General features: G+C 34.6%; 2 protein-coding genes across 3 annotated transcripts; both read left to right on the top strand.

Annotated features, from left to right (window-relative positions):
- The first annotated feature begins 1,824 nt into the window (after positions 1-1,824).
- LOC129307913 (protein Brevis radix-like 4) lies at positions 1,825-8,462 on the top strand. 2 transcript variants are annotated; one of them, XM_054948866.1, is made up of 7 exons: positions 1,825-2,053; positions 2,166-2,305; positions 2,414-2,793; positions 5,839-5,974; positions 6,644-7,044; positions 7,981-8,108; positions 8,356-8,462. In XM_054948866.1, exons 2-6 carry the CDS (start codon positions 2,201-2,203, stop codon positions 8,057-8,059), a joined length of 1,101 nt encoding a protein of 366 aa, XP_054804841.1. In that variant the 5' UTR covers positions 1,825-2,053; positions 2,166-2,200; the 3' UTR covers positions 8,060-8,108; positions 8,356-8,462. The 2 variants fall into 2 exon arrangements, with proteins under 2 accessions (XP_054804841.1, XP_054804840.1); XM_054948865.1 differs by having other exon boundaries at positions 1,826-2,053; positions 7,981-8,462.
- Positions 8,463-12,940: 4,478 nt separating this feature from the next.
- On the top strand, positions 12,941-14,338 carry LOC129310039 (protein BIG GRAIN 1-like B). Its single transcript, XM_054951865.1, has one exon. It carries the CDS (start codon positions 13,123-13,125, stop codon positions 14,188-14,190), a length of 1,068 nt encoding a protein of 355 aa, XP_054807840.1. The 5' UTR covers positions 12,941-13,122; the 3' UTR covers positions 14,191-14,338.
- The last annotated feature ends 1,121 nt before the right edge of the window (positions 14,339-15,459 follow it).

The following is a 15,459-nucleotide window of genomic DNA, read 5'->3' as shown; positions in this document are numbered from 1 at the left end:
TGTACAAAGAAGATCACGAGAGATATGTGTTAGGAGAGTGGAATATATAACTTTGAGCATTGTTACGAATGGTAGAGGAAGACTAAATATAATACTTTTTGAGATTGTTGAGCAAAACCTTTTAATTAACAATATTCTTAAAAACTTAATGAATGATAAAACATAATGATATCATATAATTCATATAGCTGACCACACTTAGTAAAATAAAGCTTGTTGTTATTGTTGTATGAAGGCTGATGAATTAGATAGGGCATCATAAGGGAGAATAAGTGAACTTAAAAATACGAAGCCAAACATAATCAACCCATTAAGTGATAAGTGTTGGAAAAAAAGGTTCATATCCACAATTTAAAATCTGTGTAGACGAGTATATGTTGCCTCTTTTCCCCGATAAACGGATATATCCATAGTATATACCATTGGATGGTTGGATCCATTGATTAGAGAATTGGTCCATCTTAATAGAATCCCAAGTTGGAGTGTGAAATAAAAAAATGAACATTATTTTGGGCGGGGGAAGAAAAAGGAGTGGTGTTTTAGGGTTTGGATGAAGAGTGAATACCTGCAATCGAACCCGCGCCTTTGGAGTTTCAATATGACCACAGAACCACAAAGACACAGCAGCAGGTAAGGAGTGGTGTTTTAGTTTAGTAGCTGCGTCCAAATAACAAACAAGAAAGTAAGTGTGTGTTTGAATTAAAAAAATTTATAACTAAGGTTAGAATCAACTGAGGTTAGCAAATTGAAGTTAAGAAAAAAGTCTATGACTTTAACGTAATTTATGTTTAAATATCTTTTGTTAAGAAGTCAGTTTAACAAACTAAAATTTGTTTGGATGATTTAATTTCAAAGTCAGTTAAGATATATAATGACAAAAATGAATATAAACTTTCTTGTATATATTTTTATAACAAATTTAATATTTTTAAGAAAAAATATTAAACTTAAAATAAAAATTTTAAAAAAAGTAATTACAAATATAAAATGCATTGAATATAAAATTAGTAAAATTTGAATATTATTAAATTAAAAATAATACAATTGAATTTTTATTATATGTGTTTTTCGCAAACTTTAAATTTAAATTAAGAATAACATAATTTAATATTAATATTCTTCTACGTATTTTTCTCCAGCTGTAAATTAAAAATTTTTTCATATGTATTTTTCTTCTTCTTGTTTTTTCTTTTATCCTGGGAGTTGAGAACCTAAAAGACCATGAAAAGATAAATTATTGATTTTTATGCACGTGTCTAAGTCTAGTTTGTGCAAGCACCACATGGAGGAGAGAAAAAGGGTAACAAAAAAATAATTGTTATTTAAATATTCAATATTCCCACTAATCGCAAAAGCCCAACGCCAGAAGCTAGAAAAAGTGGCTTCGCTGCCAACGCCATGTTTAGTCCATAAGTTCATTAGAACTTTTTTCTATCCAAACGTAATTTTTTTCTTTTCAAAGAGTTTTTAACATCCTAATTAAGGTTTGGCTAGCCCAAACCTCTGTGAAGATTTTATCCAAACATAGCCTAAGTCATGTAAGCTTAAAAAAGATCCAAAATGTTACGTCCAAGTCCAAGTTTAGGAGTGTTCTTTTTGAGATCAAATTGCAAAGCCTAGAAAAAGATTTGTAAAGATTTGATCAGGCCCTGGTTGCTCAATATCAGGCCGTAATACTGGCCCGGCTAACGTGTCCTGGATCGATTATTGATCATGACGACCTGCCCCTTATAGAGCAAGCATCGGAAGGTTGAAGAGTTGAAAGAACACATGAAGCGCGAAGGCCTATTCCCGGTTAACTTCCGGTAACAGGTAAGAGAATAAAGCATGAAGTACAGCCCCAGACACTGAAATGAAAATGTCACTCCTCCTTCCCCCATTCCATTATAGCCATTACAAAGCAAAGCAGAGCACGCTTACACCTACCAAATTCACACAATCAAGTCTAGTTACTGCCTTAATTCTCGCGCGCTTTAACATCCAAGTACCGTCAGTCTCCTATTCTCTTTTATCTCCCTGTCTATCTCATCAGGTTTCGCAAATCCAGGTCCAGGTACTTATTCTCTCTCTGATATTGCAATGTCGATCAACTCTAGTCTTAGTTACAGCATCGAATATGAATTAATCCCCAATTGTGCTCTCTTCTGGCATTTCATTCTGCACAGATTCGCGAATTGGATTAGTTGGACAGAACCGGAAAATGCTTACGTGCATAGCTCGTCCCAAGAAACCGGGAAATGACTCGCTGAGTCAGCCCGATGATTCCGATTCTAAAAACCAAGCCATCAAGTCTCTTACTTCTCAGGTACGAACCCGTAACCGTAACTTTATGCGATCGCTAAAGTCCCACAATATTTGTCTTATTCGTTAAATATCTGCTTCTGTTTAACTGTTCTTGAATGGACATTTTTAGCTAAAGGATATGGCGTTGAAAGCATCGGGCGCGTACAAGCATTGCAGCCCGTGCACGGGGCCGCCCACGCAGACTCGACTCAGGAGCAATATCGAGTCAGATACGGATTCAGACCGATTCCGGTGGTCGTACCGGAGAACAGGGAGCTCGAGCTCGACGACGACGAGGACATGGGGGAAGGAGATGGAAGCGAGGCTCAAGGGGATTTCTAGTGGAGAAGGGACGCCGAATTCGTCCAGTGGACGGCGAGTGGACCCGGTGGTGTTGTTCGTGGAAGAGAACGAACCCAAAGAGTGGGTGGCGCAGGTGGAGCCCGGCGTTCTGATCACATTTGTTTCACTTCCGCGTGGCGGGAATGATCTGAAGCGAATACGATTCAGGTACGTACGCCTCCAGTTCTTCTTTTATCTGTTCCTGTTTGCAATCAGGCAGGCGCGAACCGTCGCGTGGTGGTTCTTTTCGATGTCGCTGAGGTCTGATCAGACGGCGTCTGTGCCCTACATTTACAGTGTTGGTCAAGATGGGACCTGGAGCCTCTGGCTCGTGATTATGACACTGAGGGCTTTGCTGCGGTGGACTGTCAATTTGTCCCCCGTCGTTTATCGGGCACTAGCAAAGTGCATGGGTTCTTTTTTTATTTTTTTTAATTCTTCGTTTTCATTTTACATATTGGAATTTTTTAAGTATAACATTGAGATAAAATTAACTAGGTTATCTACCAAATATCATTATGTTTTTATGGTACAATCTATCATTATATTTTAATGAAAATGGAATGTAGATTTTCAAATGAATCATATCATATAATAATAAAATGTACAAAAACATACTTGTAATATTTTTAAAAGAGGGATATGGTAATAGATACTTAAAAAAATGTATTTAAATATTCTTTTTATATCACATCTTATACATATAATATCACATTTACTCACTATATTATGAATAAGTCAATTACTTATAAATTATAAACAAAACAACTTATCTCAGACTTTTTTTTGAGTGGGACTTATGTTAGAATTTTTTATTTTTGTTTTTGGGCCAAAGAACTTATCTCAAATTTTATGTAACACACAAAATCAAGTCATAATAAAGCATGACTTTTATAATAATAATGCTCCTTTATTCATGAATAGTACTTATTTATTAACATATCCAAATCAAATAGTCATTGTGGAGGCACAATTTAAAATGTGTGTGTGTGTGGAAGGAGTAAAGGGTTCAAGTGATTTATTTAAATTGGGAAGTGAAGGTTTTCCAACAAGAAAATGGTTCAGAAAATACATTTGTCTCCGTTTCTTTTGGAAAATAATATACATCAATAAATTTATATTTACATTTGTTTTACAGAAAAGGCTTTATTTGGTCATAATGTAGACATAATATTTAGGATTTTTTTGGCTTTCATGGTTTAATTTTGGATATGATTATAATTGTAAAAAACATAGTATTTTAATGTTATAAGAGGAATTTCGCAATTCAAGACTTAGTGGAAATTAATCATTTGCAATTAAAGCATGTCTTTGTGATATGGTGAATACAAGTAATGATCATACAGCAAATAAATCTCGCATTTGGTGTTTTAAAAATATATTCAAATTCTCATAACTTGATTTTTTTTCCCCCAAGAAAAATGGAAGGGGTTCAAAAAGCCTTGTGGGATCAAACCCACAACACCCCACTGCTAGGGGACAATGTTGCTGCTAGCGCAGTGTATCAAGTGTAGAACTTAAGGCATTTTAACATTTTAAGTGTTTTTTTTTTTTTTTTGTGCCTTGGGTGTTGAATTTGAGCTTGCTCATTTTTTAAACCTTTGATCTGCTTACCATGGAGTTCAAAACTGCAACCTCTTCTTTCCAAGAGGTGTATTGATGCCATTGGGTCATTAGGCCCTTAGCACTCATTTATAATAGCCATGACCATGATGCTCATCGCTCACCACGCATAACCTGTTGAAGGATCCGGAGTCGAAATAGGAATCCCATCAACATCATCAATGATATGACTCCTGCGGAAATATGAAATTGAAAGAATTTAGCTGTGGGGACCACGTTCCCCAGTATTTTCACGCCATTGCCAAAAGCAATCCAAAACAGGTCCCAAAAGGAGAACTTATTGGGGCTTTGTTAGTGGAGGTGGGTCAGTGTTGATTGTGTTGGCAAACTTTTAACCAGAGTGTGTCGTTTGGTCGGATGAAACCCCTTCTGTTTTTAAATTTCTTCGTGCCTGATTCTTGGTGACTTTGTCTTCCTCTGATGGCAATTTTGTCTTTTTAATCAGCAATATGCTGCGGAATGCCCCCATTTTCTCCAAATATCTTTATACAGGACAAAATGTGAAACTCTACGAGACGGCCAGCCACAAAAGATAGACATAACATAGGTTATAAAGTTTTGGCCCTTCTTAATTTTCTTTTGTTATTGTATAGAATATTAAAAGCTCAAAGGAATTGAGTGCATGTTGTTGTGCTGGCCCTACTTAGTGAATTGTGATGCAATCTCAACACATATGGTTTTGGTGGAGTCTGTGCGTCTGTATTCTTTTATTTTTCCCCTCTGAATTTAGTTCGGAAATTTAAGGTGTGGAATGATATCACAAGGATAAAATTAGAACTACTTCAACCAGCCATATCATTGCATGTTTAGGTGCGTTTAGAGATGTAGTTGACACATTAAACTTGGACCCACTTGTTTTCAATTGCGGAGACAAACCCCAATGTAAGGTCAATGTTGGCCTTGGTCTCTTGGATGATTGGATCTACTTTATTCCGTCCACCGAATGACCGGTTTTGCCTTTAATTATTCATTTTGAGTATTCTTTGTCAAAAAGTATCGACTATCGATTGAGTGCCCTCCCATAATTGAAAACAGTGTCACGAACCACAAGAAATTAACTGTTTGGTCAATCCTAATAAAAAAACATGACAATAACAATAGTAATGGTAATGGTGGAATTGGCTGGAAGGTTTCAAGCTCTAGTCACGCTAGAATTCTTGATTAACTTTAACACGAGACAATTATTGTTCCACCGCCCTACCCAACATCCCACACAACATAAAGAAATAGGGATGACAAGGACGATTAGGAAACCACCCAATGCTGAGAATACTTGATGGCCTATTGGAATCCACATGTTAGAAGTGGGGTCCATTATTACATGATTATTTATCTCCTTATTTCGTCTACTATCACTTCATGGATCTGTATTTTAATTTATTTTACATAAAGCTTTGTTCAATTATGGATCCAAGCCTCAAAAAAATTAGCTATAAAACATGCAGTTCTACTCATGATGAATTTATCACTGTTTGAATGTTACGGTCCCACAGTTGTTATGCGCATTGGTGAAGTATTCTCATGTATGATTTATACAGTCGTCAGCACAAAGGAACTGGGACTAAATTTTGCTTTATTTTCAATTTACAGCCGCGAGATGTTTAACAAATGGCAAGCTCAAAGATGGTGGGCGGAGAACTATGACAAAGTTATGGAACTTTACAACGTTCGAAGGTTTAACCGCCAAGCTTTCCCTCTTCCAACGCCACCAAGATCCGAAGATGAGGTAAGCTCTGAAATTCAATTCAACGCACCTCTTAGGCATTAAATAATCAATAATGGACAACTTAGTTACAAGAAGGTGCATGCATGTATGGAAGATTGAAAGCAGAGTAGTGTTTTTGCCCCCTCTTTCGACATGTGAAAGCAGAGTAGCTTCATTGACAAGAAAACGGAAAGTTATATGATTATATAAAAATGATTAACTTTTCAATATTTTATGTACAGATATGATTGTAAATTTATATTCTAAAAAATATTATCAACTAATGAAATAGAATAATTCAATTAAAATAATGAAAATTGAAATATTGACTTATCAAATTTATATATAAAAATATTATTCAATGGGGTTTTGTCATTCTTTTCTTCAAAGAATATTATGTTTAACAAAAAATTATTTGAGGAACGAAAAAATCACTTAGAAATGAAGAACATAAATTATTTATATTTATTTTAGTTGGAGTTAACTGACTTTTCTTGGGATTACCTTTTTGTTCTAGTGCACTGTAGCGACGCTAGTTTTAGTCATCGTCTTTCAAATGTCAGTCGTTTTGCTGGTGTCATCAATTGTTATTATTCATTACCTGATCTTTAAAAGAAAAGGAGGCAAAAGATTTATCCATTCCCCATGTTTACTTTTTTAATCTGCTCTATTTCCCTGTGTTAAAAGCAGAGCTCAAAGATTGAATCAGCAGAAGACAGCCCAGTAACACCTCCACTAACTAGGGAAAGGTTACCTCGTAACTTGTACCGTCCTGCAGGGATGGGAATGGGATACTCATCCTCTGATTCCTTTGATCATCAGTCAATGCAATCCCGGCATCACTATGACTCTAATGGCATGAACTCAACTCCTAAAGTTTCCACCATTAGCGCAGCCAAGACAGAAATATCATCAATGGACGCCTCCATGAGAAGTAGCTCATCCAGAGAAGCTGATCGCTCCGGGGATCTTTCAATCAGCAATGCTAGCGATCTTGAGACTGAATGGGTTGAGCAGGATGAACCTGGGGTTTATATTACCATCAGAGCATTGCCGGGTGGCAAAAGGGAGCTCAGAAGAGTCAGATTCAGGTAACCTTACGCTCAAATTTTTGGCCGGACATATGCCCTTCCTGGCTATGCTGTAGTGGTTTTTAACATTCAGGCTATCCTGTTAGAAAAATAGTTGCTACTTGATAGGTAAAATAAGTACATCCGTGCTAGCTTGCAGCAACTACACTTGCAACTGGTTGAGTTTGATACTGTGAAGCACTTACCGGATACAGGACATAATATGATATAAATACCAAGAAACCACAATATATAGTTTTTAGATGTATCTTGAATTGTCGTGTCTCATGTTTGATGAGCTGGATATTCATTAGACACAGTGAGGCGTCATCCTTTAACTGTCAGTGCTTTGGAGGTTTGAGGATTTCACGGCATGAACCTACAAACATTTTTTGGATTTCAAAAGAACATTGAGGTGGTTAACCATCTGTATCCTCGATTGGATTGAAATCCCAGCATCATTAGCTGCTCAAGAGAAAGCCGAGGAGGAAGATCATCCAACTATCCTAGTCATTGACTATACCTAAGGATTTTCTGATTACGGGATTTTAAACATTTAACTCTCTCAGATGAACCTAGGGAGGCCAATGACGCGGGCCAGAATACTACTTAGCATAATTCACACCAACCTCAACCTACCGCATAAAGTGACCTTAAGCTCAAAATTCTAATTTCTCTTCTTTCCTTTATTGTTTACTAACACTCAAAATTCTATTTTCAAACTGCTACTCTGATCTGTAATTATATATATATATATATATATTCTGGTTTGTCTGTCATTATCAGTACTCAGTAAAGGTGCTTCCCCTAATTAATGAGTCTTATGGCGTGTGAGCATGCGCGTAACGATGGCATGGAGATAGATGCACGTTTGTGCTCATTGTTGTGCGTGGTTACTTTTTGATACAGAGCTATATCGAAAGTGATAAGCTGATTGTTTTTCCATGTGATGTGCAGCCGAGAAAAGTTTGGGGAGATGCATGCTAGATTATGGTGGGAAGAGAACCGTGCCAGAATACATGAACAATACTTGTAAGACGAAGTGCGCCAAGTTGGTGGGTGCTGATGCTATACAGATTGTGGAGGTGGTGTTGCATATTAAATTGTTTCATATCTATTTTGCTATGCTACTAAGTTTCACTATAGGTCATCAGATGTCAGAAAGATGTGCCACTTGCACCTCTCCGTTTTGGGCTCTCTCTCTCTCTCTCTCTCTCTCAGTCTATCAAAATATAAATCCGATATAGATCACACTTTTAATTGTGTGATTGGTTCAGGTTATTCTCTTGGATGCGGGTGGTAAAGTTAACTTATATTAGTTACTTCTTTCAGATATTGGCGGATCAAAAGAGCATACTTAAGAAGTGTGGTGGGTGTAAATTCTATAGCTATTCAAATTGCGATTCAAAGAATGAATCTACTGTCATTATCTTTTGTCTCCCTCTTATCCATCTTCTAGTTTGAGGCTGCTTCTTTATTTTCATTGAGCAAACAAGTAAATTAAATCAACATGTGTTTCATGGAGCTGCTTTACCATCTGAATACTCCCCATCAGGTCCATGCGGTAGCTCTTTCTATTATGATAGTCCTTTTGTTTTTTTTTTTTTGGCCAAGTCAATTATGATAATTCATGGCAATCTATATCAGGGAGCTTGGATCAAATGGCTAGAAGAGATTTATCCATCTTAATTAGAGCTCTCAAGTTCAAGTTTTGAATATGTGGCAATCATTAAATTTTTTTAGAAGATATTCCTCTGAAGAAGTGCCCACAAGCTACTAACCAGATTAGTTTAAGTCAAAGACTTGAGATGACTGAATGAAAGAAAAAAAAAATAATTAATGGCAATCTCAAGTGCATTTTCCCTATTTTCACTACTCACAACCTTTTCTAAAAAATTTCCTGTCTTGTCCTTTGTGTCATTGTTTTTTTCTCCAACATTCGAAATTATCTCCTCTCTTTTATGCTCACCTTTTAATTTTATCCCACGTAGCTATCTTTCCTATTCTTGCCAGCATAGAAGTCATTTTCCCCCGATCTACCGCATATAAATTCTTGTGGCTGCATTATTCATGTCTTATCTTAATCCTCTCTTCTATGCATTGTTTGTGTCTCTTGTTATCTAGAAAGATCACATTGATATATTCTTATAATAGACCGAAAAGTCATGCAATTGGAACATTTCTTGAGACAAGAGGGCATTTTAATTTAAAAGTTACCATTTTCAATACGCTAATTATCATAAGAGACGCCGTTTGCATGATGTTAACTTTTGATTTATCTTGATACATGCAAATAACGAAACTCATTACTCATAACTCAATGAGAGAATGAAGAAATGATTAATGGTAGAATTTTGCATGTGAATGAAGAGCCAAGAAATAACCCTCATATACCGGATTGAAACAGTGAAGAAAATAAAAGAAATCAAGATTAATTGTAGAGCAAATTATCTAGGGAGAATTACACATATGTCCCGAATAAAAAAAGTTGATTACTTACATATTCTAACTATGTGTAAAAATATAAAATTTTAACATGTAAATGAGACTCATGAAATAAATAATTTTTCTATTTGGAATTTGTTTCTAATAATGTCAATTATTCAAGCACACAAAAAAGGAAGTGTCCAAGGAAATAGTCAAATCATCATTCATTTTGAGGATAAAATGCATGAAAATAGAGAGGCTTATACATAGAAATTAAACGTGCATTGATCAGATTAATAAACTAATGGAGCTCAAACTCATCAAGCCAATCACCCATTAAAGAGTTCAATGTGACTTGCAAATAAAACACTCCCTTTTTTTTTATTATTAGAAAAACTATGACTTTTTACTTGTATTTTTTTAAAGCAAAATTACACATTTCAAAAAATATTTATTATATATTTCTTAAATCACTTTTTATAATTTACGTTAACAAAAAATAATTAATGCACGGTTATGTTGATTACTAAGTATTTTAGTCCAATTTTATTTTTAGATATAATTATTATAGTTAACCAATTTTTCTTAAATTATGTAATACATTTTTTTGTTACATATAGAAACAAGGGAGCACGTGGAAGATTTTCTTTAAAGCTTTATGAAAAACGTTGTCCGATATTACAATGAGACAAATAAGAAATTTTTTCATGTGATTGAAGAAAATGAAACATTGTAAGATGCCAGAGCAAAATTACACATGTCAATCACAAAGGAAATTATATTTTATGAAGAGCTTGAAAGCTGGAAGCAATATATATCACCAAGGTATAGAAAGGAGAATTAATTATAAGTAATCATGAATCCAAGCACTTTAATTTGGTTAAAAATTATAAAAAAGGGCTGAGTTAGAAGTTTTACTATATGTTTGGTTAGGGTTTTAAGAGAAAAGGGATCATCCCATTGTTATTGTTGCTAAGATTTGACATTTTTCTTCAGCAACTTATTATTGACTATCTAAAAAATAATTTGCAACGTAACTGATGTTCTAAAATCTGGCATAAAGCATTTTTTGAGAAAGGATAATTATGTAATATTATATTATCATCATTAAGATCAATGATCCGCTAAAATTTTAAATTAAATTAAAATTTCGACCTAAAAGTGAATTTCCCCCTTAATAAAAAAACTTATTTCTTAACTTATTTCCTTATCATGCCCAAATTAAGAATCACCATTGAGAGAAGTCTAAAAGAGATTGAATTGGGCAATATTCTTTTTGTTGAGATTTTTAAAGCCCAATGTTAACTGAACAGACCTTTGAGGAGCAATGTGAGGCTGTGACAACAGATGTTAAAAACATGGGTCATGACCCATCACAACGGAGGAACACGTGAGAACCCATTAAGGCATCAACAATTAACCATTACGCACTCTTCTTCAACTTTTTATGATTTTTTTTTGTGAAAATGACAAAACAAGAACCTTAAATATGGAAATAATAGTAATTAAGAATCAAGAAATTTGATAATTTTTATTCAGTCCCTAGGAACTTGTTTGGCATTTTAATTTTTAATGAAATGACATGTTTACCCTAAGTGTCTATCATACATTGAAAAACAATTATTTTAATTGAGTTATTGACTAAAACGAAATAAAAAATGACTACTTTTTTGTAAACTTATTTATCAATCAAATGCAACTATTAAAAGGATTATAAAATAACTAGTTTCTTTCTAAAAGTGATTATTTTCATTACATATGATAAACAAATTTGTATAAAGGACTTAGTCATTCCTTATTCCATTTTAATCAATAACTCAATCAAAGTAGACATTTTCCAACATATCATAGTCACATGGGGCAAATATGTTATTTCGCCATAAATCAAAGTGACACACAAATTTTTAGGGATTAAATAATAATTATCACATTTTACTGTACTTAATTATCATTTATATATTTTAAACTTTTTTTTTTCATTTCCCCTGCATTTAAAGATGGAGGGAATGTTGCCCATGGCCCTCAAAATGAAAATAAAAATTAAAACATATCACTCATAAATATTAATTCAACTAGTAAGAATTTAACTTACAACCTATAAAGTTGTGAATCAAATCTTGTTATTAATATAAAGATTTTATTCTTAATCAATGTGTAAAAATAGAAGCATTTGGAAGCAGTTGAGACTATCATTCATCATGCCATGTCATATATGTGCCCAATACAAGCATTGGCAATTCCGAGCATGCAAGCTCACGAGGAGGACCAAGATAATAAGAATTTAAAAAGAAAATAAGAGTGAAAATTGAGAGATTCTTTAATGGCTCTTTTTAATTTTTATCCACATCAATAAAACATGAGACTTTTCAAATCTTTTTTTATTCTCTCTTGATAAGCTTTGATATCATGAAAGCAGTCATCAGAGAAAAAAAATAAAAATCATAAAAAGTAAAAGCAAGTAACAACACTTATTCTTTAATTAAAAAAGCACATGATTTTGAAAAAACTTACAAATCTTATAATTAATTTTGTTTATAGAAAATGTTATTAGTAATGCTCATTCTTTAACAAAGAAAGTATGTAATTTTGTGAAAAATTATTATATCTTTAATCATTTCCTACTTTATTTCTTTATTTATGTTTACAAAACTCCCCCACTTTGTTTATCAAGAGGAGGAAAATGATGATGGATTAGTCTCTCCTTTATAAGTTGTTGTGTCTGTTATTTTTCATCTTTGTAAATACGTTTCAGATTAATTCAAAAAAACACAAGGCACAAGTCTTCACTGGGAGGAAGAGCATAGAGAGAGAAAGAGAGAGTGTGTGTGTTTTGGTTTGGGTGAGAGCGACTGCAACAAGCCAACAAGGTAGGCTTGTGACATGGGATCTGACGGGCAAATAGGACTGAAATAAATGCACTTTGGTAGCCCCTCATTAGAATCCTATGCTCTGTTATGTCATCTTTACCAAAGGGCTCTAGTGGATATGCTTGTCAAAACTCAAAACTTGAAAAGAAAGAAACAAGCGAGCAAGCAAACAGCAGAATCATCAAATGACACAACTGAATTCAATTCAATTTATTAAATTCGTAAAACAAAGAAGTAAAGCACAAACAAATGATATAATGAATATCCCCAAAAAGTTTGCCCGCACGCGCGGTGTTCACTTTTAATCAGTTTCCAACTCTTTCTTTTCTCACAACTTCCCTCTCTCTACTCAGTGCTCAGTCACAAATTGCGTGGTATGCCATTTCCCATTTATGTTCACCTAAAGCTGTACACTTCTGCAACACCCAAACGTGCTCACTTTTGCACCCAAGCCACTTCATGACGCTATCTCATTCCTCACACGTTCAACTAAATAAATCCCCATACTCAGTTTGCAACCTCACACGCAATGTTCCTCTGTTCTTCTTTTAGCTTATCTTTTTCACACGTTCCTTCTATCTCTGCTCTCTCTCTCTCTCTCTCTCTCTCTCTCTCTCTCTATATATATATATATATGTATATATATAGAAATGTCTCTTCTCTGCTTTTGACATTCCCTGCCTCCACAGTCCACACTGACCATCTCTTTTCGCCTTCCTTAGACTAAATTCTCTTCCGCGTTTTTCTTTCCTTTTCTTCTGCAGATTTGGTCCTTTCCCTGCGGAATCTGCTGCATGCCTCAAACATGAACAGGAAGGAGAGATCGATGCGAGACGACTTGTACCCACGAAGCAGAAGGACCCCATCTTTCTCTTCCTCTCTCCTTGATGCCATTTACCGTTCAACTGACCAATCAAAATCAGATCTTGATCAAGATTCCAAATTGGGTCTCTGCAAGGAAGCTCTCTGCTCAAAACAGAACAATCTCAGCCACGAGCATGGAATTACTCTGGAGAAAGAATATGGCAGAGTGAGGAACACTAATCGTCTTCGTCGATCAGCAGTTATGGTTGAAGACTGGATGGAAAAGCAGAGCTCCCACAGCTCCTCAGATTGCAGCTCAGGTGGATTCTTCTCGTCGTCGGAGACAGAGACGAGTTGTAAACAGAGATCGAGGGCTAAATCCGGCAAGAGTATGAACTCAGAGAAGCCGAAGCAGCAGAAAGTGAAGCAGCCGATGTCACCGGGAAGTCGAATAGCTAGCTTTTTGAGCTCTATCTTCAATTATGGAAGCGTGAAGAAGGCCAAGATGTGCTACGTTGGGGCGGTGGAAGATGTTAGTTTCGAGCAGAAACCTCAGTCTCCATGTGTTTCTTCCTCTGCTTCTTCGTATTCAAGGAGGTCTTGCATGAGCAAAACGCCATCTTCGGCTAAAAAGAACAATGGCGTCAAGAGGTGCGTGAGATTTTACCCTGTAAGCATAATTCTGGGCGAAGATTCTCACCACAAATATGTCTACAAGAACGATCCGGATATAATGCCTTTGCCAAGTGGTGCTGGGAAAATTACAAGAAGCTCTACAACGACGGAGGAAGAGAAGAAGAAGAAGCAGAAGAAGAACTCTGTTGTGGGCAAGGAAAATGGTTCAAGAAAGGGCAAGTTTGATTTTAGAGTGTTGTACAGTCAGAATAATAATGGTGAAGATGAGGATGAAGAAGATGATGATGATGCTTTGAGCTGTTCAAGTTCAGATCTGTTCGAGCTGGATCACCTGATTGGAGGTGGTGGAAGGAGGTACCAAGAAGAGCTTCCAGTTTATGAAACTACAAATCTGGAAATAAACAAGGCCATTGCTAATGGTCTGCGTTTGTAATTCATTGTAATTAATGTAATGCACTGTGGAATTCATTTCGGCTATAACTTTTTTAGTTACAATGTTTTGTTTCATTGCATAGACCATAGATTATACTCATAGGTTCTAAGCATTTTCCAGTCTTCTAGGATTATGTTTGGAATAGCTATCAGCTGAATTTAGAACTTTCTAACTTTTCATTGTAAACTTTTGCTGAAATTAAGAGACAAAAGGCTAAGTAGTAGAGAAAGAATAGAACAATACAAAGAGAAATCTCAAGCAAGAGAATTGATTACAAAAAGCATGCAAAACGCTTCCTATTAGTGATAACTCAATTTCAGGAAGCCACTTAGTAATTAATTTTTTGTTAAAAACTTTTACTTTATTTAAACATTTTTTGAAAGTTAAATATTAAAAAATATAAAATATTATTATTGTTTCAAAAAGTAATTAATGTATTTTTTTAAAAGTGTCATAATAAATAAATCACTTTATATTAATTTTAAAGTAAAACATCATATTAAATAAGAGTAAATATGAAAATATGATATTAGTTTGGAGGTAATTAATTATTTTATTAGAGAATAAGATTCAATTAAAAGTAGTTTATATGTTTTATCAAAGAGAGTATGTAATTCTCCCAAATAGAAAGTAGACCAATGCATACTCTTACTCATGCAAGAATTACATATAAATCCTATAAAAAAATTAATTATCTATAAATCTTGTCTATTTGTAAACACTGACATTTGACATATAAATATAGAAACTTAACTTTCAAATGAACTAAAAATTAATTAATTTCTTTATTTGGAATCTGATAGTAATTCTCCCTTTACCCTTTGGATGAGTAATTTTCTAAAAACCCATATAAGAATGTTATAATAAGATTTAATTTATAGTTGGGTGCGGGTGAGATATCAAGGGAGATATAAATAATTATGTAAGTGAAGCTGGCACTGAGGTTACATGCAATCTGCAGAATTTGTGAAAGCAGATTAACGGAGAGAGGGAAAAAGCAGAGATTCTACCCAACCAAGAAAAAAAAAGTTTTAAGTTAGAAAAAGGAGGAAGCTTTTGCACATGGATGGCATCAGGGGGAGGATAGTAAAATGTCTCCCACTTTACCAAAATTAAAAATTAAAAAAATCAAAGTAGTAAAGGTTTCCCAACTTGAAGATTTAATTAATGATTACAGCATACTGCTTTTTGCCTCCTCTAAAAAGTCCCCAAGTACTGTGAAATTTGATCTCTTTGTTTTTGTTTGTAACTAAAGCCATAATTGATGCT

The sequence above is a fragment of the Prosopis cineraria genome, unplaced genomic scaffold (genome assembly GCF_029017545.1).
Source record: "Prosopis cineraria cultivar Desert tree isolate PC_DT_omini unplaced genomic scaffold, ASM2901754v1 PC4, whole genome shotgun sequence".
Classification (NCBI taxonomy): Eukaryota; Viridiplantae; Streptophyta; class Magnoliopsida; order Fabales; family Fabaceae; genus Prosopis; species Prosopis cineraria.
The sequence above is the reverse complement of the archived record's forward strand: the minus strand, read 5'-3'. Positions and strand labels throughout refer to the sequence as shown.

What these genes read in the sequence shown, in the direction of transcription:
- LOC129307913 (XM_054948866.1), top strand. Translation starts at nt 2,201, where the DNA reads ATGCTTACGTGCATAGCTCGTCCCAAGAAACCGGGAAATGACTCGCTG. An exon ending in TCAAGTCTCTTACTTCTCAG is followed by an intron (nt 2,306 to 2,413) that starts GTACGAACCCGT and finishes GGACATTTTTAG; the next exon opens with CTAAAGGATATGGCGTTGAA. An exon ending in CTCAGAAGAGTCAGATTCAG is followed by an intron (nt 7,045 to 7,980) that starts GTAACCTTACGC and finishes TGTGATGTGCAG; the next exon opens with CCGAGAAAAGTTTGGGGAGA.
- LOC129310039 (XM_054951865.1), top strand. Translation starts at nt 13,123, where the DNA reads ATGAACAGGAAGGAGAGATCGATGCGAGACGACTTGTACCCACGAAGC.